A 25272-nucleotide genomic window follows, 5' to 3' on the forward strand; every position below is an offset into this window, starting at 1 on the left:
GAGAATTCCTCTGCATGCTCAGCTAAGCCAAGGAAGAGAAACATCCAGGAGTGAGAGACACTCCAATTAGACCTTAAATAACCTGACCATCTCTGGTTCCAGCGAGTGAATTGCCAGTCCCTGAAATATCATATGAGAGATGGATATGGTTGATGGAAAGCTCACTTATTACCAAGTTCCAATCTATTGATGTGTTGCTGAAGATGCCAGTGTTTGTATTGTGCTATTACTGAAAATAACTAGCCTGTAGCAATTTGCTATGATTTGGGGATTGGGGTTGATAAAAACTAGAGTAGGAATAGAAAGCTAAGCAGATAGCCACATCATGCTTTTCCAGGGTACCCTCTCTCCCTAAAATGATGGCTACTTGGGCCATACATTTAATGCAGGGTTACAATTCAATATAATTTCCTTAGTGATCCCTTGTACCTTTACCACTCTCTTTCAAAAGATTCCATCACTAGGACAGTATAAAGTATATGGTAATAAAGACTGTTGGATGAATCATGGATCATTTTCTCTACTCTTTTTATTGCAGTTATCTCTGTGTCTTCTGTAAAGCATGCATCTGAGCCTGTCATACTCCAGCTCAAAAGTCTTTAAGATACTCTCTTCATAACAAGAGTTACACCTTCATATGTCATAACAAGAGAGTGCCTTTATAACAAAGGCCCAACTCCTCTGCTGATACCTCTAGCTGAGCACTAATGGCCTTTAATAACAGCAAATTATATACATGTTTGTTTCCCTCTACACCCAGTGAATGTTGTATTTCTAGGGTCTAGAACAGTGCCTCGTCCAGAGCAGGTCCTCGAATACTGGAGGAAGAAAATCCTCAGTGGGTCCTGCTCAATGCAGTGCTTTCACAGAAAAAAACAAATGCTCTGTGGTTGCAATATGCATATAAATTATACAGTAACTTTTATCTCTTACTCAAAGCCCCTGATTACTTAAAACATATACTACACTGAATTCGCTGAATACTAAACACTATAAACTAAACTTCCAAACCAGAGAAAACTTCAGATATTTTAATGCAATTTAATGATATGAGATAATTAAAAATACTTTTTATTTAAATTAAAATAAATTGCAACTACACTGAGAAAATAATGTTATTATGATACTTTTTCTTCTCTAATTTAGTATCTTTGTATTCTAAGTCAATCTTTCTCCTTAAGAATGAGCTATTGCACCTAAGAAAAGTGAGCTTAATTTTGGATAGACACCGTATTGGATAACTTATTTTTTTTTTATGTGTAATAACCTTCCTCCAGAGAATTGTCTCTCCCCCAATCCATGTGGTTCTGGTGGACCATATCAAGCAACGAATCCTACAGGGGTAGTTATGTGAGCCAAACCAGGCTGACCATAACACCCCACACCATCATGAGTATTATGATTGGGTCAGGGATTAATATGGGATCCACACATGCCAATGAGACCCTTTTCTGGAATTTTATACAGTTGCTTGGAGAGAAAAGCTATTTTTCCTTTAGGGTTATTGGCTAGGATAAAAGCCTGGTACTATCTGTGGCCATACTGCTCCCAACAACTCTGCTCTGACACCCCAGTCACATTAAAGAAGCCTGCCAGAAGTTGGAGAGATCAAAACATGCTAAAATTTTTTATCCCTGAATCCATTTCCTCCAGATATTTCCTAGCACATGTTGGCCCAAAATTCCCTTTTCTTACTTAAGCTATTTGAGGTGTTTTTTTTTTTTTTTTTTTGAGGGGGGGTGGTCACTTGCTTTAGTGGAATACAGATTTAGTAGTACTATAAAATATCCACCCAGTCCCCAAATAAGCTTTCATGTATATGGCCTAAGGCATGATCTTGGGGTATCTGGAATGATGATGAATAGAGGCAAACACTTCAGCAAGGCCAGGGGACACCCTACACAGTTCTTCCTGGGAAACCAGCCCTTGATCTTCATGATGTCCCTATCCTTACAAAGACTCTGGCCTAGGTGAAGTCTCTTGTAGCACCTTGGATCTCCCTTCACCAGAATGCAATTACTTGTTTTATGCCTATGTTCTCAACTTTATTGCAATCTCCCTGAGGGTAGGGAATATGACTGTTCCTGGGTGCCTAGTAGAGCTCCTGCAACATAATAGGCATCTACCAAATAATGTGTGGAACTATATTGCAATGTTTTATTTCAAAATTAATGATTAAAAGATAAACCCACTGCCTCCTATAGTCCATTGACATACAAATGGCAATTCCTGGATTAGCAGGTTCAGCATCACCTGGGAGTTTGTGAAAAATGCAGATTTCCAGGCCCAATTCCAGACCTACCAATTCAGAATCTATGTTTCAGCAAGATCTCCAGAAATTTGTACACGCATTAAAGTTTGAGATGCAGTGTTTTATATTTCCTATCTGTCAAATGCAAGTTTGGGATTAGATGATTGAGAAGCTCTTTTTCGGTCTGGCAATCTTATCGCTGATAATTACAAGTGTTTCATAGTATAGAAGTTGAATGTATAGACTAAGGAATTAGGCTCATGTTCAAATTCTGTCTCTGCAATTAACTAGCTATGTGGCCTTGGGCATGTCTGTATTTCTCTCTCTGTATTTCTATATACAAAAGAGTGATTTCTTATTTCATTGAGAATATGAGGCACATTTTAACATTTCTGAAATTGCATGCATCTTACATTTGATGGTGTCTCACAATTTAGTAGGTGGCATTGTTTTGTTCTTAGATGTACATAAATTAATGGTGCATCTTATAATTGATGGCTTTTTAGATTCAATGAAATATGGTAATAAAACACAGAGTTGTGAGAATTAAATGAGATATGCATGTAACTACTTAACACATACTAAATTCTCTATAAGTGACAGTTGTCACCATCATCAGCAGCAGCATCATGTCATTTTTCTAGTAGAAGAGACACTGGTTTCATGTTAATTGGTTCATGGCATAGTTTTTAACACATCCTCTTTTCCTTCGAGAACTTCCTTGGCGACAACAGTGTTTGCAACATGTTTCTCCTTGTCTTCCTCACTTTTTATGAAGTATAGAGGAGGTACTAGTCTACAAATAATTTGGGCTTAGAAACCCTGATGTATGCATCATTGAAACAAGAAGGATGAAAAGAGAAACATTTAGTCCCTTGTGTAAGACAGGAAGCATGAGATGGTCCTCATTTCAGAAGGGCTTGGGTCTTGGTGAGATGAGATTTGCTCTCAGTGGTCTCTTGGGTGGGTGGCGCTGTACTGTGTGTTTGAGTACTGCAAGGCTAGTAGTCTCTTCTTCTTCAACTGGCCTTGGACCTGTAGGAAGTTTGACTGGAGATAGGAAAAGACACAGAACCCCAACACTATAGAATCCGCTTAGAAATCCTTTGAATGTATTTGGGTTGCTTTAGAAGGTTTCTGTCAATTGGAGAACAAAAAAAGTCTTTAGTTCTTTGGTAATCTTAGGGAATCTCAACTGCCCTCAGGAAGACTTCGTGATGGAAAGATTTGGGCAATGATCGGATCCCAGAAGGGATTGTTCTGTTTTTTGGAGTTTTGGTGGCCTTCCTGGATTAAAAGTTATAAGTACTTTTAAACTTATCCATTGGATAAATGGATATTGTCCAAGTGCCCACCACATCAGCTGAAAAAAAAAAATGCATGTTGGAAAGAGACAAAAAAGCATGGCATTTGAATTTAGAAAGATCTGGGTTCAAGTCCTACTTGAGAAATCACTTATCTTCTCCGAATCTCAGCCCCCTCATCTATAAAAGAGGCAATAATAAAGCTTTCTCTATGGGACTAAGGTAAAGATTGAATCATATCCTCTCTGTAAAGTTCTTAGCACAGTGCTGCCTGACCTCATAAGTGGTCTGTCTCTGTCTCTCTCTCTCTCTCTGTCTCTCTCTGTATACACACACACACACACACACACGCACACACACACACACACACACGTGTGTATATATAATTTTGCAAATATTTTGTATATTTGAAGGAAAAATTGTTTTATTTCAAGTTCCACTAAAATTGTTGTGCTGCTCAGAAAATTATGCAAGTATTTAGCCAAGAAATGAGCTAAAACAGCAAGAGTATTGTAGACTTTCTCAAAGCTTGCTGGGTTCAGAACGTTGATAGTTTAAATGGAAAGGTATTTAAAACAATAGATTTATGTGCAGGAGTTACAACTTTTCTTTCATAGAGTAGCAGTGGTTTATATTTTTTTGAGATACTATAATTAATCTGAACATTTAACTCCTAATAATGTCACCAGACAGAAAGCATAAATCCACCAAAATGCCACCTGCAGAGTCTCACAGTTTCTCTGACTAAGGGACTCCATAGTTGTTTATATTCTGTGTAATTCCAGCTGTGCCCTGCCACCCTCCACACAGTTGGTTTTGAATACCCATCCACGTATTTGTGCTAAGTTTCCTCTGAGGAAACTGAAAAGGTAGAGAGAGGGTGGGAAAAAAAATTTAAAGGTCGAGAAGGAAGTAATTATGATTATGATGGTGGCTGAGAGTTGTTTGCCTAGAAGAGGCCTCAGAAATATCAAGCTTCAAACCCATCTCTGCTTTGATCTTAACTTTTAGGTCCAGTTTTACTCTATTCTTCTTCCTCAGTCCTTTCTCTCCATCACTGCCAGTATGATTTTTCTGGAGTGCAAATACCAAGCCATCTCCTTACTTAAAGAGCTTTTAGTGGGTCTCTATCTCCTTTGGAAAGTGAAACCTGTGGAACTGTTCCTTTGAAAAATTTATATGCATGCAAAAGTTGGCATAGATTCCAGGTTAAGAAATTTTGGACCTTGAGATAGTCTGAACTTTGTATTATTGAGGCATATAAAGGCTTTGAGATCTTGCCTCCTGCTTACATTGCCATCATCAGCACCCAGTACTACCATCATTACACCCTGTTTTGCAACTGCTTTGAATTACAGAGTAATGAAAAGTGTGACCTCTGCCTGGGCTCCAATTCTGGCTCCATCTTATTCTTCTAGGAGTGTGTTATTTAACCTCTCTGTGTCTCAGTTTGCTCATCTATAAAATGAGAATAATAGTAGAATTTATCTCATAAGGGGTTTTGGGGATTAAATGAGTTAATACATATAAAGTACTTAATAGTCATACCAAGTACATAATACACACTGAATAAGCACTAGCTATTTTTATTAACTCTGTGGTTTTACATAATTGCAAATGTTACTTTTTCTATCTAGGATGCACCTCCACTTTCCAATACCAGCTCCCTTTCACTGATTCCAATTCATCTTTCAAGATGAAGTTCAATCTTACCCCACCTTGTGAAGATTTCCATGGTTTTCTGACCAAGTCCTCTTATACATAACTCTACCAATTGGTGTTGCCACATACTTAATTTGTAATTTACATTTATGCACCCCCATTGGCCCATATGCTCCATAAGGTTAACAGCTGTTTTCTCTTGTTTATATAGTCCCTGGCTTTTACCACTATACCTGGCACTATGATAGGCTCTTTCATTAAACACTTGTCTAATGAATGAATTAATGAGGGAGTGAATAAATGAAAGAATACCTTCCCTTCCAGGGAGAGAAAGTCACATGTGTCTTGAACATAGGTTCGCGAGTCTTCAAATATTTATTGCCAGCTTGGTACTTGGCATGTGCTCAGAAATGCTTTCTGAGTTGATCTGACATATATTCAACTTTGATTAAATAAAATTTGTTTAATTTTGGTTAAATTATAATTATCTTTTGAAAATCCTTCAGAACTTAAAAATGATAATGAATACTATATATTTATTAAAGTTTTAAGTCAGAGCTTTCCTCACAATACGTTAGAAGTTTGTGGATTAAACAAGAAGAAAATGTGGATTAAACAAGAAGAGAACTTCCTAAGGCCTTTCATCTCATGAAACTTCCAGCAAGGGCCCCTGTGGAGTCACCCTGTGCAGCATCCTGCCTCATCACATATACATACGAGAACAACACAAACAAAACTTCTCTCTGTCTTGGCTTATAAACATTCATCAAAGAACACAAACTTCTCAATAGGTAGAAAACAGAAAAAAAAAAAAAAAGGAAGATTAGTTTGGTTCAGTAACATTTTTAAAAGCACATGAGGCCAAATCACTGGAATCCTGAAACCGATGAAGTTCTGCAGCAAACCAGAATTCTGTTCCTTCAAAGCTTATACCTTTACAGAAATTCTACTCCATAAAGGTCACCATCTAATGGGCATGAGGTATATTTAGACAGCACAAATTAACTCCTTAAGTATTATTGCAACTCCACATCAGTCTTTGGGAGTACATACATTAAGGAGCTATTAAAAAAACAAAAACAAAAACAAAAACGAAAACTAAATAGAACTCAGCAGTCCTGATAGTTTATAATGCATATACAGTTGGTTCACCTGCGTCCTTTTGATTCTCTATTTGAAAGAGAGAGCACGACAAGGAGAGAAGAGAGAGAGAAACAAGAACACATATGCAGGATTAATGAGCAAGTGGACCAAAATGCCCCCCACTTATGTGTGATACATGGTATTGGAAGAAAAGGTTGCCCTTGGATTCCCACCGCCCCGAAGTATGGGGGCCAGCAAAAAAAGGCTCCTTCACAGAGGTGGAAAATGCTGCGCAAATAGAAAATTAGTAAAATTAAGTTTATGTGAAATCAAGCTATGAAACATACACGAACTCTCCAAGTGACAATTAAGTCATATGTTCTAGCCAAAGCTTAGAGGACAAGGACAAGTCAAAATCTCGAGAGAACAAGGAAAAGCTTCCCAGCTTGAAAGAGAACAGACAGGAGGCAAATAAGATCTAATTTTTACAGAAAATGGACCTTATACCCACAATAGTTTAACATGTTAAACATGGAAAAGAAGGCGTGATTTTGCCCCAACTGTCCTTTATCTGATACCTAACACATTGCTCCCAGCCGAGCTGCTACCATTTGGTTGTGTACCAGTGACAAGCACTTTACAAATTGGGGTTACACACAAGCAAAGTAAAAATGCATTCAGGTCACAGACAGAGAATAACTAAAAAACTTACAGACAAATCTGAGTTTATCACAAACAAATGGCTTAATTGTCTAACCTGTTTTAGGCTGATAAAAAGTGACTTGACTTCTCACACTGGGTTTCACAGACAGAATCAACAGACAAGCCAATGCTAAAAAACTTGAAGCAAGGAGAGTGAGTTGGTTTGGATCTGAATTTTCTTGAAATAATGAAAACAGAAAGAGTGAAGACAGCATGGCGAGGAGGTGGTAGGTACTCACGAATGGTTAAATCCATCACTTGGGAGGCCAAGCAGAAGACAGGATGCTCATACATTTCTCTCTTTTTCCCTATAAAAGAGGATTTGGGCATGCAAGAGGCTTAGGTCAGAGGTAAAGAGTTAAAGGTCATAGGTTAGAGGAAAACGTTACATTAGCTCAAAGGAAAATAGCCACAGAGTATTTTGGGATAAACACGGGATAAAAGAAAAAGGAGTTTCAAAATTGGAGATCTACTGGATTAACCATTCAGCATGCCGTGAGTCACGAGAGAGATTGTGACTATGATTTTACACGTCTCTTTAGAATTGTTTGCAAGAATACAATGACCAAAAACATCATGAGTAAAGGGAAACAGAATTTCATTGATTTAAGGCTCCAAGATACTAAGGATTTCAGACTTTAGTATCTAAGGCTCTTGAGGTATTTCTTCATAAACATAGTCTCCAGCAATATTACTACAACTTCTTTCCAAACTTCTCAGGGAACTAAGCTGTTAATGTTCACAGAGGGGCTCAAATGTAAAAATGGAAGATTTCTTTTCTGAGTGTAAGATCGGAACCTTGCAAAAGAAAGTTGTCTGGTAGTAATATCTTTAAAGCTGCAATGTCTCAGCCTACGGTGGACTATGTTCATGAAAGAAAACCTGATACATGCAGCCAGAGGATGTTGGGTTGTCCGAATTAACAATCCCAGCATGCTTTGAAATTGGTGTCACAGCCACTTTTGCAAAGGTAATGTCAAAAAGTGGCTGAGCCAATCACGAACAAAGAAGGAGAGAAGCAAAGAGAGCAGGTAGTGTGGAATGAGGTACTTCTCTGAAAAGAGAGTTGGAAAAAAAAGATTGGTTTCTTCAAAGAATCCCCAGACCTAAAAGTCACAGTGCGAAAGATAATTAACACAACCAAGAAGAATTGAGGCACAAAAGGAAATTACATACCAGCTGATCTACTTTGGAAATGAATGCATTTTTACTTACAGATCTTAAAGTTTGTTTTTGGATATATTTATCTGAAAGAAGAGAGCAGATCTTACCAAAAGACTAGTAATAGCTAGACCAAGACCTATGAGGCAGCAGCCATGGCAACCGACCGTTTCTTGATCCCATCCCATCTCTGGCCTTGCCTAGATTTATTAGGTATCCGGTTGACATTACCAAATCCAACCAATCATTATGTCCTGGGAAGGTAAATGCTGGAACAATTATTTGCTAATATAGCCCTTTAACGATCTTCTTGTTCCTTTATTTTAGTCACTCATTACCAAGTCAAGAGTTGATAAACATCCTTTTAGTGCCCAATTCTTAAGTGTTTCTCCCTGGATGCATAACAATGAATTCATTACCACTGGTACACAATTTGCATTGTCAGACAGACAAAATTGAGAGAAGAAGGACATGTAATGTACAGAACACTGTGAATTTGACATGATCTTAACCTAATTCTCTAAGGAAACAAGGACTTTGGCAGGGTAAGTGATGGGTTTTGGTGGTTGGTTAGGTCTTTTTTTTTTTTTTCTCCAAGTCATGTCCTGAAGGCAGACAATGGGCATTTGCTGGTCTTAGTCAGGTGTTGCACATGTGAGAGAACATCAGATTCCAGAATGCGGACACACTGAGTTTTGCACACAGAACTTCCACATTTATACACTTACACCACTGGTCAAGTTGGGTGTGGTTTTCAAATCACCCTATAGCAGCCAACAGGGTAACAATGAAAAGTGATTAATACCTTTGCAAATGAATAGGTCCCAAAGAACCATAACTTTTCAAGTAGACTTTATTCAAAGCGCCTTTTGGATGATTACTTGGTCATCAATGACTGCTTCTCTAAAACTTGAGAAGGCAGTGGTAACAACCACCCTAGGTCTAAAGTCACAAGAATGAATGAGATCTAAAGCAAACCAGGGGCTATCAGAGATGGCTGGACACTAACCTACCATCAGGTTTGAAATACTATGAAAGACAACCCTTTGAAAGTTCAAGGGACAGGAAAGAGTTAAGCAAAATCTTAACAGTTGCTTTAGTCAGTTCTTGTTTTACTTCTAATGCTATCAACACTGGACAACAAACAGCATTGTTTTCCTCTATTTAAAGAAGGTAGCAATCCTATAGAACATCTTTCATTGAAAAACAATAGCCACAAGCAAACTTAGGGCCAACACAGACTCTCAGAAGGACCTTAGTTATCTGATAATATCCCATGTTCAATATTCTTCCCCTACAAAGACTGATTCCTGAATGCCTCATTAATTTATTTATTTGGCCATAGCCAAGGAAGCTTTCACATTTCATGTGCTTTTAAGTTTCAAGTTAACATATTCAGATGGATCACTGTTTTCTGGTGCCCGTCAGAAAAGAGAGACTTTCCCAGGGAGGTATACCAAATTTAAAAAAAAAAAAAAAAAAAAAAAAAATGGAGACAGAAGGGAGCCTTACCTTCGATTTTGGCATACTCTGATAGCCGAGAATAGTTGACTAATGCAGCCTGCTCTAGGCATTTACGGATGACTGTTTTTACCTCCTCTTGTGGCACTGGGGTAACAATATCTTTCATTAAAACCTTTAGGTGGAAAAAAAAGATTATTAAGATGGTTCAACCAAATCTGTTACTCATTTTTACTTATTAAAGAATTCAAGTTTAAAATTAGCTGTGTGCATCTTTGTGACTTAATATTGATCGAGAGTCATTGTTAAAGAGAAAACAGAATTGCAATGCACGGTTTTGATGGCAAAGCCTGTCCATGAATCGGGTATGGCTAGGAGCATACCTTCGATACATCCTAACTATTTTGGAGTCTGGAGATAAAATGCTCAGAATTTTGGCAGTTCCCTCATGTTTATTTTGATATTTGATGAATGGTAAACAAAACCTCAAAAAACAATTACAAACGAGGTCATTCAACCATAGTATTTCATTACATTTATGTTCATGTCGCTGATGATATATACGTAATTTGTCTTTTACTTTCATTCTTACCCTTTCCAGGAGTGAGAGAGTAGCTTTCAAAGCACCTTCGGGTCGACCAAATGGAAAGCAATACCTAAAAAAGAGAAAATTCTTCAAGCTGCCCATGTTAGCATGAAATATACTCAAATTTGATTCCTATAGCAACTCTCTCTGAGGAACTGAAAATGCTTTTTTATTTTGTCACATTGTGTTATGTTAATCTGAATTCACACCATATATGTGTGTATATAATGTATATATATGTGTATGTGTGAATAAGGACTAAAGAGAGACTCTGCAAATGTCTGCAGCAGTACAGAATATTTAGAGTGATGGCATAAGGCTCTGTTTAGACTTCTATTGCGAAGGAAAACCATTTGTTACCTCAAATGAGACCTTATATATTATTATAGAGACCAGCATTAAAAATTAGTTTAAATATGCTAAAATTCAAACACTCTTACTTAAATTCCTAAAGGATGAATGTAGGAAATAAAAGAGTGCATTTTGAGCAAATTCATTATTCTGCTAATTGTCCTTCTTTGATTGTGGGTTTTAATTGTCAGTGGATTTTTTGTTATTGGTAATGCATCTTGCATATATAGTGTATGGTCAGTAAAGATTTATCCGGGAGGATTTTGATGGCACAGATAGTACCAAGTCAGGTACCACTAGGAGTTCCATTGACTGTTTCAGGCTGTCATCACCCGTTTGGGACACAGTTCTTCATGGTACAAAGGGACCAAAATGGGCTACTTATACTCAGACTGTTCTATGTATGCATCGTCCTTCTTCCACTTGCTGGCTGGGTGGCCTGGGGCAAGTACCTTAACTTCTCTCAACCCCAGTTCACCTTTTGTTTAAAGGGGGATTATAATAACTATCTTACAAAATTGCTCTGAGAATAAAAAAATGAGTTAACGCTTATCCAGCCCCTAGCCCTGTATATGATAGGAAGTGTTTAATAAAAAGGACCAATTGATTATGCTACTATAAGTGCTATTATTATTTTTGAGTTACTATTTCAGGATCTCTGGTCCAGAACACCAGCACAGCATTAGAAATGTCTAATTTGTCCCAAGAGAGAAGTGGGCTGTGTGGTACAAGTTTCAAGTGTTGAAACTGCTGTCTGTCTCAAGTGTGTGGGGAAGAGTCACTCTGCCAATGCCCATCCAAGTTTCTTTCTTTCTTGGAGTAGCCAGCAAGTCCTGTTTCTGAAGTAATGGAGAAAGTGGAGATTCTCCTATAGATGCCACTGCCTTCCTTCTCTATTCATGTGATCTGATCTTTCACTGTTTCACTGACAGCAGGATTTTTCACCGTTTCATTTTGGAACCTCAAAGAAGCTTCAAGTTCAACTTTTTAAACAGATTTTTAAAACAGTAGATTGATGAACAAGATCAGCTTTCACACGGAGGGAGGGCTTTGTTTCTTTGATGGAAATAAAATGAACTTAAGATTTCAAAGTCTCCTAGCTATTGTGGAACCCTATCCTATTGGTTTGCTTTTCCATTCGGTTATTTATAAATATCCAGTGTGTACCTGATTGACTTATAGGTTTAGAAAAATCAAGACTTTTATTTACCCCTCCCCCGTGTCACCCTCCTAATAAGTCTCTCAGCCCCAGAGCCTTACCTAAAATGCGTAATCTGGTTTTCCAGCAGAACGCGAAGTCTCTCTTTGATTTCTTCAAAACGTTCCTTTTCTTCAACAGTCACAGTTCCGATTCCATCGGGCCTGAAAAAAGACATGTCGTGAAGTGACGGGAACCTCATATGCTGACACCATCAAATCAAATTTCTAGCAGGAGGAAACTGTCCATTATAGAAGAACAACTACAATGATAGATGTGACCTTAGGAGAAGTCCTGCTTTTCAGTGCTGGCTACTAAAGGGGATGGGGTTTTTTGGGGTTATTGTTTGGAGACATTTGTGAAATTGTCGTTCATTTGTTGTTAAATAGTAAGATGTACAAACTAGTGGCCTGACTTTTCAGCTTCTAGACTTTCTGTTTGTCTCACAGCTTTTTAAAAAATTTGAACTGTTTGCCAACATTTTTTAAAATTATTAAAGTTTTATAATACAATTCTCTTGAAAATTTGGAACACTCGACATTAATAGATGAGTGCAACTAATATCTTCCTCAGCTAGGGCAGGCACTCACCTACTCCACACCTCTAATTTGCATTACCTGTCTCTTATAGGTGCTTAGATTTGGGATCCCTGAATTATGTACACAGACTGCTTTGAAAACCAGATGCCTTATATAAGTGTTTGTTTTTTCCCAATGTTAAATATTCTTAAATGACTCAATTTCTAGCTTCTAATTATAGATATTCAGATTAATTTTAACACTCATGTATTAACTGAAGAACAAATTACAAGACATTGTAAAAAATTACAAGACATTGATAAAACAAATGAAAGAAAATGCACATGATATACATGATGAAATATTATTCAGCCATAAAAAAAAGGAAATTCTGCCTTTTGCAATAATATGAATGGACCTTGAAGGCATTATGCTAAATGAAATGTCGAATAGAGAAAGACAAATACTGTATGTTCTCTCTTACACATGGAATCTGAAAAAGTCAAACTCATAGAAATAGAGAGTAGAATAGTAGAATGACCTGAGGGGTGGAGAAAACGAGATGTTGACCAAAGAGTACAAACTTGCAGCTACAGGATGAATAAGTTCTAGGGATCTAATGTCCAGCATGGTGACAATAATGAATAGTAATTTATTATATACTTGAAAGTTGTTAAGAAAGTAGGTAATAAATGTCTCACCACACATAAAAAATGGTGATTATGTAAGGGAATGTAAGTGTTAACTAATCTTATTATGGTAATCATTTCATAACATATACATGTATCAAATCAATTCATTGCATAACTTAAGCTTACATATATTATATGTCCACATCTCTCAATAAAGTTAAAAAAAGTAACAACTACTTACGATGTTTTCAATCTTAACAAACAATTGCTCATTTTACTAAAAAGAACCCTAGCATAAATAAATGAATTTCAGTTTAATGACACTATTCTCATGTTTCTAAATCACCATTAGGGTCACACGTATTTTCTCTATTTGGTTTGGACCATTCAAGTTGAAAATATAAAGAGAGGCTGCATATTTATAGCCCAAATTTATCTGTGCCAAATTAGACGTAGGATAATCTGACCCCTTCAAAAACTCCAGCTTCCCAGATCCGTAGTGACTTGTTTTGACTACTGCCTGAGCCAGTTTGCAGATTGGTGCGTCACCATGAAACTTCTATTGGAACATTCTTCAGTTTGCAAATGTAAGTCATCTTGAGACCAAACAAATGGTCTTATTTATAGGCCTTCTCAAGGATCCAGCATAAGTTGGGAAAATCCTGTATACTAGACCAGTCTGACTACACAAAAGACTTGGCAAATGATAGCAACGTACCTCCTGTTAGGGGTTAATTGGTCAGCTTCCCGTCTTTTAAAATACTAAAAATGCCCCACTTGGAAAAAAAGAGAGAAAAATTCCCCTCCCCATCTTAAGAAAAGAAAAGAAAAAAAAAAAACCACTAAACAGTAAAATCCTATTATAGTCCATTTGTTCACAATCCCCTGAACTTAGGGAAGAAAGAAGGTAAAATGGTAAATATCAGGTAGGCTGTTGGATTCTATGAATGTGCCCTTATTTTCTAATTTCCTGGAGAAATTTCAAATGTTAATTTACAAGTTGACTATAAAAAATGTTTTTAACATGAAATGTCCATAAATCTGTAGTTAAATCTCTGAATGAATTCATTGGCCCCCACAAAATACACGTAACACTTTCTGTTGTAAATTCTCATTTTTCTATTATAATCTACAGCTTCCTTTAACTGTAGCTTCTGGATTTTTACACAAAATTCAGCTTGCTGATGCCCTGAACACATGTTTATCCAATTGGCATATGCAGGCACACACTCAATTTGGAAAAAAGGCAGCCATTTTAAACATTTTGTTTCTTAGCAGGGAATTAACCTAGAGGAAAGCGGCATTAATTATAATTTACAAGTCAGAGAGGAGTTTATATATCACAAGAAAAGGCCAGGAAACTGCTTAACATGGGCAGCCCAGAGATGTCTGTGGCCGTTATTGGAAGATAAACCTCTCTGAAGAAAATCATTCATTCCTTACCCAACAAGTCTTCTAAGGCAATTAGGCCATTAGAAGGCAACTTTGAGGTTTGTGTTTGAGAAGATAAAAATTAAACATTTAGTGCACGCCTGGCTTTCTCAGTTAATTCTCACTACAAAGGGTATTATCACAAATGTAAAATTTGATTATTTTTCCCTTTTTTTCTGATGACTCATATTTGTAATTATTAAAGGAATCAGATAGCTACTTCCGTTTCCCTGACAGCCTCTCCGTGGACTACTTTCTGAACACTGTTAATCTCACTATTCAAAAAAAGTTAATGGCTAAAAATTATTGTTGTAGTCTTTCTTAAATTTGCTGCTTAATTGCCTATGTCAGTGTGAACAGTTTTATTTTAAAATAAATGAAACAAACTAACTTCATGTCTGTAAGGCGCGTAGTACAGAGTTAACCCTCCTCCCCCCCAAAAAAACTCAGGTGATTAAAAAAATAATGATTTGACAACAAATGCAAATTTGTTTGTAATTTCCAGAATTGCTCTGAAATGGTACTGGTAACAGCGGGTGCTTTTTTACAAAACGAGAAAGAAACGTGCAGGAATATGATCTGTCAAAGATCACAGGTTGTAACTATCAGGTAAAAAGCAAAAATATCCTTCTTTTACTTCACATAATTATTTTTGAAAATTCTGTCAAACATCAGTTTGTTTTCTGTGACCCCTGGAATTTGCCAATATTAATTGTACAGGTTTATATAGTTTCTATAGAGCTGCTAACTGAAAAATCCTGGTTCAGTATTATGGGGGAACACTGTTCTCACAGAAGCAATAAAATACTTTTCCTAGAGCAGTGGCTCTCCGACCTAAGCACCTCAGAATCACCTGGAGGGCTTGAGAGATCCAGTTCCTGGGCCCTACTGTCTAGTTTCCAGAGGTGTAGGTCTGGGGTGGGTCCTGAGAATTTGCATTTCTAACAAGCTCTCTGGTGCTACTGATTTGGAAACCGCACTTCTAGAACCTCTGCCCTAGAGCAAGAAAATGGCATATTTGATTCAGGGTTGCCAATTTCCCTTACATTGGAGTGAGTTTGGAACCAGAGATCTTTTCCAAGTACACGGTCCACTTGTAAAGCTAGGAATCCCTTCCAAAAGTGGCTTTTGCGCTGTTCCCAAGGTGCCATTCCAAGCAGCGCGGGTTGCAAAATAGATAGAAAACCTGTATTGGTGTCTCTCAGAAGCCATGCTTTGTTGTTGTTGTTGTTTTTCTGGAAACATTTGGGGGTGATTCTATAATTGTCATAAAACTGGCTGTGCATCTTGTTCCTTTCTCGATACTTTTAGGAGTCACAAGGAATGAAAGAAGAGGAGGAATAAAGTTGGATTTTAAACTCCTCGCTAGTAGATTCTAAGCTGAGATGCATCTTTACTCAGAACACAAGTCTGGGAGCTTGAACACCCCCATCCTCTTGTTTCCTGACTGGGGCCTTTTTTGTCCTCTTGTGCTTGTTTTTGGCTTTTACCATCCACTGCCACTTCTAAAAAGCATCTGAATTTCCTCTGGAGGAATGACCTTGGCTGCATTGTGGATGCCCTTGGGGGAAGCGTAAATTGAGGTGCCTATTCTCCCGCTGTTAATGCTGTAGGCCTTTCTACAGGCTAGTTCCTCCTTTTCATGGTCACTCTGTACTGTACTATGACTCAAGCTCAGCCAACTTGATACTCTTTTCTGGAATCCTTACAGTGAGTAAATGATGCAGGATAGAAGAAATAGGTGGAATTTGCTTGTCCCAGCAGCTATGCCCTGACTATACTGTCCTCACAGGTCAGTCGTTCTTAAGTTTTGGCTGTACTTTTTAGAACTGTGTGAGGGCTTTGGAAAGTCCCAACCGCAGGCTCTGATTCAATTTTCCTGAAGCAGGACCTAGACGTTGTCATGTGCAAAGCTCCTTAGGTTATTCTAATGTGTAGTTGAGAGTGGAAAAATACTGCTTTGGTCTCCTTTCCTACTTTCCCCATAGCTGCCAGGATTCCAGTTTTCCCCTCCCATTCCCTGAGGCTCCCAGCAGCATCCCAATAAACTCCCTTTTGTTTAGATGGTCCAGAGTTAGTTTTTGTTACTTACATTGAACTGATATAAGTTCATACAGGACATGTCCCCTCCTTTCTCACACTCCTAAATTTAGTGGAAGCACTGTTGCCTTTGGACCTAGGTTTAGAAACACACACACACACAGACATGCAGACACAGGCTCACACAAAGGAAATGTGGTCCCTTGTCTTTGGTTCCACCTAACTGTGCACTGGCTAACAACTCCCTTCTTGTATATCATGATCTCGCAAACCTGATACAATATGCAGGTCAAGTGCAGTCATTTTTGGAGCCCTGTCGATAACTGGGAGCTCTTCCACCTGCAGGCCATCACTGGAGCCAGAAGTGGGTCTCTCCGGCCACAAAAGACTATATCGCATCTGACACAGCAGGCATCTCTGGAATCCACCTTTCAAGTTTTCGGCAAACCATTTTCTCACTGTCCTTCACAAAGTTGACATTTTCGGCAGCATGATAGGAAAGATGTCATGTCGGCTGCTCTTCAAGTTCTTGTCACAGTGGTTAGCACCAGTTCTGTCATCTTCACTCTCCTCACAGTCTCCCATCTTGAGCCATGTCACAAATAATAATATATCTAGAGTTGTGTTTTTCTTTTTTTTTCTGTCAGATTGAAAATACCATAACCCAGCTGCCATCCTTTAAGTTACTAGATATGCAAACTGTTTTCCCTTTCCCCAAATGCTTCTGAGCTAGAGCTTATTAATTAATGTCTATTATAAGAATAATCCAATATGATTAAGTACTAGGCTTTTAGTGTGAAACATTTTATTTTGCTATTTGAAAGTAAGTATAAACAATCTAGTGAAAGAAATCAAGCTGCAGTGTATCTTCTGAAAGTGAATTTATCTCTTTGGGGTCATTAAACTGTCCCTACACACCCAGGTGAATACAGACTCCTAGCATTTAATTATCCTGCTAGCGCACTTCTCCACATTATGTTGATAGCTGGGCCACAAAATCCTCATTTGGACGGTCCGATATCTTTTCAAGAAGGTCAGGTTACTAAATTAATCCAAAGCCTACAATTGTTGATGTGTTCTGATATTGCATCTATTTGGTGTTCAAGTGCAGAATCCAGGTGTAAAATCCAATCCAGGTGGATTGGATTCAACACAAAGAGGAAAGAATGTCTGGTCCACCTCTACATACAGCCAGCTTTAAGCTCCAATCACTACCAACAAGGGGTAAAACTCCAGCTGAAGCGGGAAGATACTTTCTCTCCAAATGCAAATGTCCACATATGCCGGTGCAGGCACTGTAAACATGATATATTCTCTCTCTCCAAATGGATGCATGCCTGCAGACCGCATTATGGATCTATGAAAATGTCCTTAAACAAGCACGATAACTGAATCCTACTTGCAACTAAATTGTTCCAGCCCAGAAACATGACAGTTTAAAGGGCCAGTGTGGGACAGAATATCTTAGTAATGTACCTTGCAGTGCTCCCTAAATGGAACGTTTGGACCAAACACACTCTGGCAACCTTTCTCCTTTCATTTTAATTGACTTCTCCCAGCAATTCTTTATCCTTACAACTTTCAGAATGATACCTTTGAATTTAATCCTAGCACGGAATATTTTCCTTTCTGTCTTTCAAGTGGTTAATAATTACAAATTGAAGATAGCACCGAAGCATTATAGTTTCAAAAGAGAATATCTCTGCTTGTTCATCTGGATGGTTTGTATAATCTCTAGGTTAATTATAAATTGTAATTAGGACTCTCGTATCCCATGGTCACTGCTTCATTAGGAAAGCCCAGCTTTACCCTTTCCTTCTTCTCTCCCTCCAGCCCATGCCCTTTCTAATTATGCCCTGACGCCCTGGGGCTCAGACACGCTGCTAAAACAAATATATCAAAGTGTTTGTATCACAAAGAGTAAGATAGGATGCAACAACAAGCAGTTTCTACAACATTACAAGTGTGCAATGAAGTTCCTTGGGGTTGGCTATCCGTCGTTTTGTAAAAAAAGGCCTGGAGATGGCAAAAATGTTACCAGTAAGATCTTTACTGACTTGTTTACTCTTTTTCTAAACGTGTAGCTATAATCCAGCAATTTTGGAGACTGTCTAATATAAGGATGGTTGTGATTGAGAAGTCTCTCCTGACTGAACAGTCTCCAGGAATATGGATGCTATTGACACAAGCACGTTAGTCAAAGTGGCTCAGGCTAGATCCAAGCACTGAATGAAGCAAGAACCTAACAAATGATTAGAAAAATGGTATAACATGTATGCAATTTCTTTTTTTAAAATATGTTTTATTTTTCAATTATAGTTGGCATACAATATTATATTAGTTTCAGGTGTACAACATAGTGATTAGACATTTATGTACCTTATGAAGTGATGACCCCAATAAATCTAGTTATGGGCAATTTTGAAAATTGGTATTATATAGATTTTTTTCTTTGAGGATTAAGAGGAGAAGATATGGGTTTCTTTATTTCTAGATAAACATAGAAAATTTGACTTTATATTCCATCCTGTATACTTGATGTATAGACTCTTAAGTGGTCAGACCAGTAATATGTATGACTTTGTGGTATCACATCCACCCTGAAAAGGGTGTGACATATGAAAATATATTTTTCACCAGTGAATTCAATGACCACAGAATAAAGATACACTGTTGGAATTTTAGAAGGGAAATGCATATTACTTAATGGTTTGTTATGGGCCTGAAAGAGTACGCTGATGGGATAGATAATTCAGCACATTTTATAAAATTTTATGTCTGAGTTGTAAACTCTGCTATTCTCATGGAGAGTCACATTAAAAGTTAGAATACAAGCTCTAAATAGAACTTCTCCTTGGGATGCAGACTTTTACTCGAAATGTTTGGCCTTTTTTCCTTCTTTTGAGAATTTCCTATTGGGTGAAACTGGTTCTTTAGAATGAAGAGAGCATGACTCAGCTAGACACAAGGCCAACACCTGCTCACAGCTGGAAGGCCAATCAGCTACGTGCTCTTGTCCACAAGTGCAATCATTTCTTGTGTCAGTGTATGACATGAGACCAAGAATGTGGGGTCACTGTCATCCCCCATCCACACCTGCCTGCTACTAAAGTACAATATTCAGAGGTTGGTAAAATAGAGCTATCCCTACTACACAGTTTTTTTCCTCTTTTGGGGAGGGACAGTTTAAAAAGCCCCAGACATAACATCATAATAGTTGTATGTGTGTGTGAGACAGAGGAAGAAGGAGAGAGGGAGAAAGAGAGGGAAGGACGGAAGGAAGGAAATGGGAGAGAAGGAAAGCAGAGAGAGAAAGAAGGGAAGAAATCTGAGATTGGAAAAGAAAAAAATGTAAATATGCAAAAATTAATCATTTACTTTCAAGTAGGCAGTAATACAAAAGAAATGAAAGAAACCGTTATGCGACATGGATTGGGACCGAGGGACCACCACTGTAGGCAAAAACATAGTCAATAAGCAATTGCCATGGTCCAGGGTAGAGACCTGAACTCTGGTAGTGGCATTGAAGAGAAGTAGAGGGACTCGAGAGTACTTAAGGGCATTGACAGGGCACAGTAATTGAATCCTTGTGATGTGTGAGAAAGAGGAAGGATGGCTCCTGAGGTTCTGTCTTGGGCGACGGGGTAGATGGAACCACTTACTGTCTTAGAGGCTCTGGTGGAGTAAACAAGAAGAAAACTGAGTTTCATCTGATTGTTCCGCTTCTCAAATCTCACCCACAGGGATCACATGATCTCTTCACACAAGCAGCACCTTGGCTCCAAATACATCTTCCAGAAAATCCTTGGACACATTTTCAGAGATTTTTAGGATGCCTGCCCTCTTACATCTGCTTGCAGACTCATTAATCTATGCAGCTTACTTTGGATTGGGGCGGATTTGTTAATTGCTGATACAATGTACTTTCTAGGCAGGCCATATGTGAAGAGCAGCACTGGCATTCAAGAAATGTTAAATAATAATGTAAATTAGAAAAATTTCCCATCCCAATAATAAAGGGATCCAAGGAACATTGACGCAACTTGCAATCATCGGAGCTGTTTGATCGCCTTGTCACTGTGGGACAGTGACCAAAGTGATGCTAATCTAAATGTCATCTAGAAAGAATACTAAAAATATTATGGTGAAAATTAAGTACTTCAACTTTAGGAGCTGATTTAAAAATTAGAAGATATAGCAATTTACATCTGTGAATTTTATGATCGCCAAGTGCAACCAGCTGAACATATATTTTCTTTTTCCTTTTCTGAGAAAAGGGGTTCAGTTTTAAAGAGCTGGCCCAAATTAATGTTCCCTCAATCAGTGGTTCTTAAAAGATGTTACCTATAGGAATCACTTGAGATTTTAAAAACATGATGCTTGGGCCATAACCCAGGTTAATCAACTCAGAACCTCTGTAAGTGGGGCTAAAGCAGCAGCATTTTTTACACTCCCCAAGTGACTTCACTGTGCAGCCAAGTTTGACATCCAAGGCCTTAAATCAGTGGGATCTGAAAACCAAATGCCTTAGCATCATCTGGGAGCAACTGACTAATAGTGCAGATGCCCGGCTCTACATAAGACTTGCTGAATCAAATTATTTGAAAATGGGACCTAGTATTCTTCATTTTAACAAACTCCCCACATGATTTATATACACCCTAGAGTGTGAGAACTACCACACAAGTTGAAAATCAGTGGTGGCAACTGTTATGCCTTTAGACACAGAACAAATCTGTGTCAAACAAACAAACAAACAAACCCAAGTAAAAAGGAGAAATTTCATCCCATCACTTGGGAGTTTGTTTTTTCGGGCTTTGTTTGCAGGGGTTTGTCTTGTTCATTGTAGGATATTTAGAAACATCCCTGGCCTCTACTCACTCAATAACAACAACACCATCTGGCTCTCCAGTGTGTCAATCAAAAATGTCTCGAGACATTGCCGAATATCCCCTGGGAGAGAAGGTCACCCGCAGTTGATAACCACTAGGTGCCAAACACATGGATGGGTCCATATCTTCCAGTGTTAGGAACAATAAATATCTTCCTGATAGACCAGATGTGTCTCCTTTGGGTTAGGCATTTGATTCAGGTTGGCATAGTTTTTCACAGAGATGTGACACGGGTTTCCAGAGAAGGTGAGAGAAACTCGGTCATCAGCTGAGCACTCACTAACATTTCCAGCTGCAGCAGGGCAGGGATCTGTCTCCACTTTGGGGGCTGTTGAGTTATTAACACATAAAAATTAATAATTAGGTAAAAAGTGACTTGTTACCTCCTCTGAAGCTGGTTGTGAGATGACCATAGGAATAGGCTCTAATGTTCGGTTAGATTCAGTTAAAGGGCTGTTGGTGTCCATGACTCATGGATACCTTCTTATATGGGTCAGAGAATAGATAACATCTCTACATGCAAATCATGTTCCTTCTGGTGAAAGAGGTTAAGAAATTGTTTCACCAGCACCAAAGGCTGTTGGTAGTATTCAAAGGAGATATTCACCTTAGGTGGTCAAAATTTATACACACACACACATTCTAGCTTTTTCCACCAGGCCAAAATTACCAGGAGGGCCAAATTGATTTTGGACATATTTAGGACAAAAATAGAAAACTCTTTAATTCATATGACGGCTATGTTGACACTTATACAGTGGGAGAATTTGGCATCTCACACCGTAAACAAGCATAATTGTTGGGCAGGCAATAAGGCAGAGTATGTTACAAATACAATCTCCAGAGTCAGAATAACCATGTTTGAATTAAGCTCACACACTTATTTGCTCTGGAGTGAGTGACTGAACTTATCAGAGGCTCAAACTCCTCATCTATTAGATGAGGGCAATAATAATACATGTAGGGAGGTAATAAGGATAAAATGAGATAATATATATAAACAGCACTTCACACAGTGCCTGGCATATAGAAAGTACTTGTTAAATGGCAGTGATTATCCTTATTTTAAATAAACTTTACTTATGAAATCTGACAATGTACTATTTCATTGGCTGTTATAACCCAAAAACAATAATTTTAGAGGTTGATGGGATATTACAGATGCTATGATTCTATGCGCTCACTTTGCAGGTGAGAAAACTGAGGCACAGAAATGAGATACAATAATCCTAGATTCATACAGAACAAGCTCTAAACTCAGACTTTAGAATCTATGTATAGTGTTGATATAGTGCAAAGAGGAAGAGTTCTGGACTTAGAATATCTAGGTTTGCAACTTAAATTTACAGACACTTGGTTCAATCATCTGCAAAATGGATGTAAAAATAGCTGACTTGAAAATGTTATAGCAAATGAGACAGAATACATGAAAGCACTTTGTAAACTGCAGAATGCTACACACCTGATACTTAATATTATGACTTGTCATTCATTAAAAAAACACATGCAAAGACAGACCCTGGAGCACACATAAGCTTCTCAAAGTACCATTCAAGGTCCTTTTGGATAATTTTTTATGGCACAGAGACTAGGTGAGGCTCCATCAAGTGTGGCCATTTGCTCTGTTCTGTTTCAACTCCTATCACTCCAAAAGCAGCACCTCGGACAGCAGCCAGAGAGGATTCCTTCAGGCACCTACAACATTCTCAAAGCACTTCTTACTGGCTGCAAGCTGTTGCCTTGAATTCTGACCTTCACTGGGAAGCACAAACAGAACTCCACTTCACCTCCATCCTTACATACTGCAAGCTCAGAACAAGTGTCCACATGGAATCAGGGCTTTCTTTGACCTTCACTCTTGGACTTTCAAACACTGATTGACAGCCTGCCACATTCTATAGGAAGTGAAAGTTGGCATTGTCATTCAGTCTGCCTACATGTGAACTATATATAATTCAGGCTTTAGAAATATTCCAGTGAATAAATTCATGCTGAAGCATAAAGTGTACCTGCTTGCTAACTATGTGTAGCTTGGCAATGCCAGCCAGGGTCCTAACATCATTTTCAAAACCACAACAACTAAATTTTAAAAAATCAATGTTAATTTAGGGTGGGGTAGGAAAGGTGGAGGAGGATAGAAAGATAACACTGTAAATTATTGTAAATCTAGTTTATAAGGGAAAAAGCCACGAATTTGCCATTTTATCAGTTCACAAAGAGAGTATCCCTAGAGGTCATAGGAAACAGGAAAGGGTAAACATTTTAGAACATAAAAGTGCCATCAAGGTGACTTCCTTATATAAGTGATTCTACTAAGAGCCATTAATTTAGTGATAAGCTTTATTTTGTGTCTTTGTTAAACATCATTATTTGAACAAAGATTTCTTTCATGAGATGATTATGAAACTGAGAGAGATTTGCTGAAAACAGTGGAGCTACTAAAAGTATATAGACTCAGCTTATACCAACACATTTTATTTATTCCTTAAACATAATTTCAAAATTATAAATCATGGGTTGCTTATTATGAATGACTTGGTAAGGTACCAGGCCTTTAACTAGATACCACTAAAAAACAATGAGACTCATGGTTCTCTTTATATATTACTCAATTAGTTTTTTAAATAAGAATATGTTTTAACAAATGATCCAATCAAAAAATGGGCAGAGAATATGAACAGACTCTTCTCCCTAGAGGATATACAAATGGCCAACAAATATATGAAAAGATGCTCAACATCACTAGCTATTAGAGAAATGCAAATCAAAACCACAATGAGATACCATCTCATACCTGTTAGAATAGCTCTAATCAACAGGACAAGTAATAACAAATGTTAGAGAGGATGCAGAGAAAAAAGAACACTCATACACTGCTCATGGGACTGCGAATTGGCACAACCACTAGGGAAAACAGTATGAAGGTTCCTCGAAAAACTAAGAATTGATCTACCATATGATCCAGTAATCCTTCTACTGGGCTTTTACCCCAAAGACTTGAAAACTCATATCCGAAAAGATATTTGCACACCGATGTTCAAAGCTGCATTGTTCACAATGGCCAGGACATGGAAGCAACCAAAGTGTCCTACGATAGATAATTGGCTAAAGAAGCTGTGGTACATATATACAATGGAATATTACTCAGAAGAGATGAAATACTGCCATTTGCGACAACATGGATAGACCTTGAGATAATCATGCTAAGTGACATAAGCCAGATAGAAAAAGCTGAAAATCACATGATATCACTTTTACGTGGGATAGAAACCTAAAAGCAACAAATGAACAGGATAAACAGAGACTCATAGACTTGGACAATAGACTAATGGTTACCAGAGGGTAGAGGGTGGGGGAAGGGGGGAGGTAGATGGGGTAAAGGAGGTGAAATATGTTGTGACAGAGAGAAATCTAACTATGGGAGGTGAACACACAATGTAAATATATATATGCCTTACTGTTAAAATGTACAGCTGAAACTTATTGGATTTCATTAACCAATGTCACCATAAAAATAAATAAATTAATCAAAAAATAAAATAAAATAAAAAAGGAGGACATTCTGATACCCAACAACATGGGTGAACCTGGAGGATATTACACTCAGTGAGATAATCCAGACACAAAAGGACAATTAGTATGATTCCCCTTGTAGGAGGTCCCTATAGGAGTCACATTCATAAGAGACAGAAAGTAGATGGTGGTGACAGGGGCTGGGGCAGGGGGGAAACAATTACTTGATGAGTTCTGGGTTTCCTTTTGGGGAGATAATGATGTTCGAAAGATAGAGCTGATAATCACAAAAAATTGTGAATGTACTAAATTCAACTGAATTCTTAAAAAAAAAAAAAAGAATATGTTTTAAGAGTCACTAAATACCTAACTCAAATTCAGTCCTAATACATGGTATTTTTACCCATTTCTAGGATTTTTAAAAAGTACACCTTTGGAAAACCTTGAAGGAACAGAGACTTCAGGAATGCACAAAACTTGCTATTTG

The 25272-nt window shown here is 37.9% G+C and overlaps 1 protein-coding gene across 9 annotated transcripts in view; it reads right to left on the reverse strand.

Annotated features, from left to right (window-relative positions):
* Positions 1-25272, reverse strand: part of CADPS (calcium dependent secretion activator) — a 470394-nt gene that overhangs the window by 102445 nt on the left and 342677 nt on the right. For 4 of the 9 annotated variants that reach the window (XM_011358442.1, XM_011358446.1, XM_023529673.1 and 1 more), the window contains 3 exons: positions 11822-11923; positions 10217-10280; positions 9676-9799 (listed from right to left, as the gene is read on the reverse strand). In XM_011358442.1, the coding sequence (XP_011356744.1) occupies positions 9676-9799; positions 10217-10280; positions 11822-11923 (290 nt within the window). Of the gene's footprint in view, positions 1-6369; positions 6388-7241; positions 7311-9675; positions 9800-10216; positions 10281-11821; positions 11924-25272 lie in introns of all 9 variants that reach the window. The other 5 variants (XM_011358441.1, XM_011358440.1, XM_011358443.1 and 2 more) reach the window with 3 other exon arrangements.

The sequence above is a fragment of the Pteropus vampyrus genome, unplaced genomic scaffold, assembly GCF_000151845.1.
Source record: "Pteropus vampyrus isolate Shadow unplaced genomic scaffold, Pvam_2.0 Scaffold41, whole genome shotgun sequence".
Lineage (NCBI taxonomy): Eukaryota > Metazoa > Chordata > Mammalia > Chiroptera > Pteropodidae > Pteropus > Pteropus vampyrus.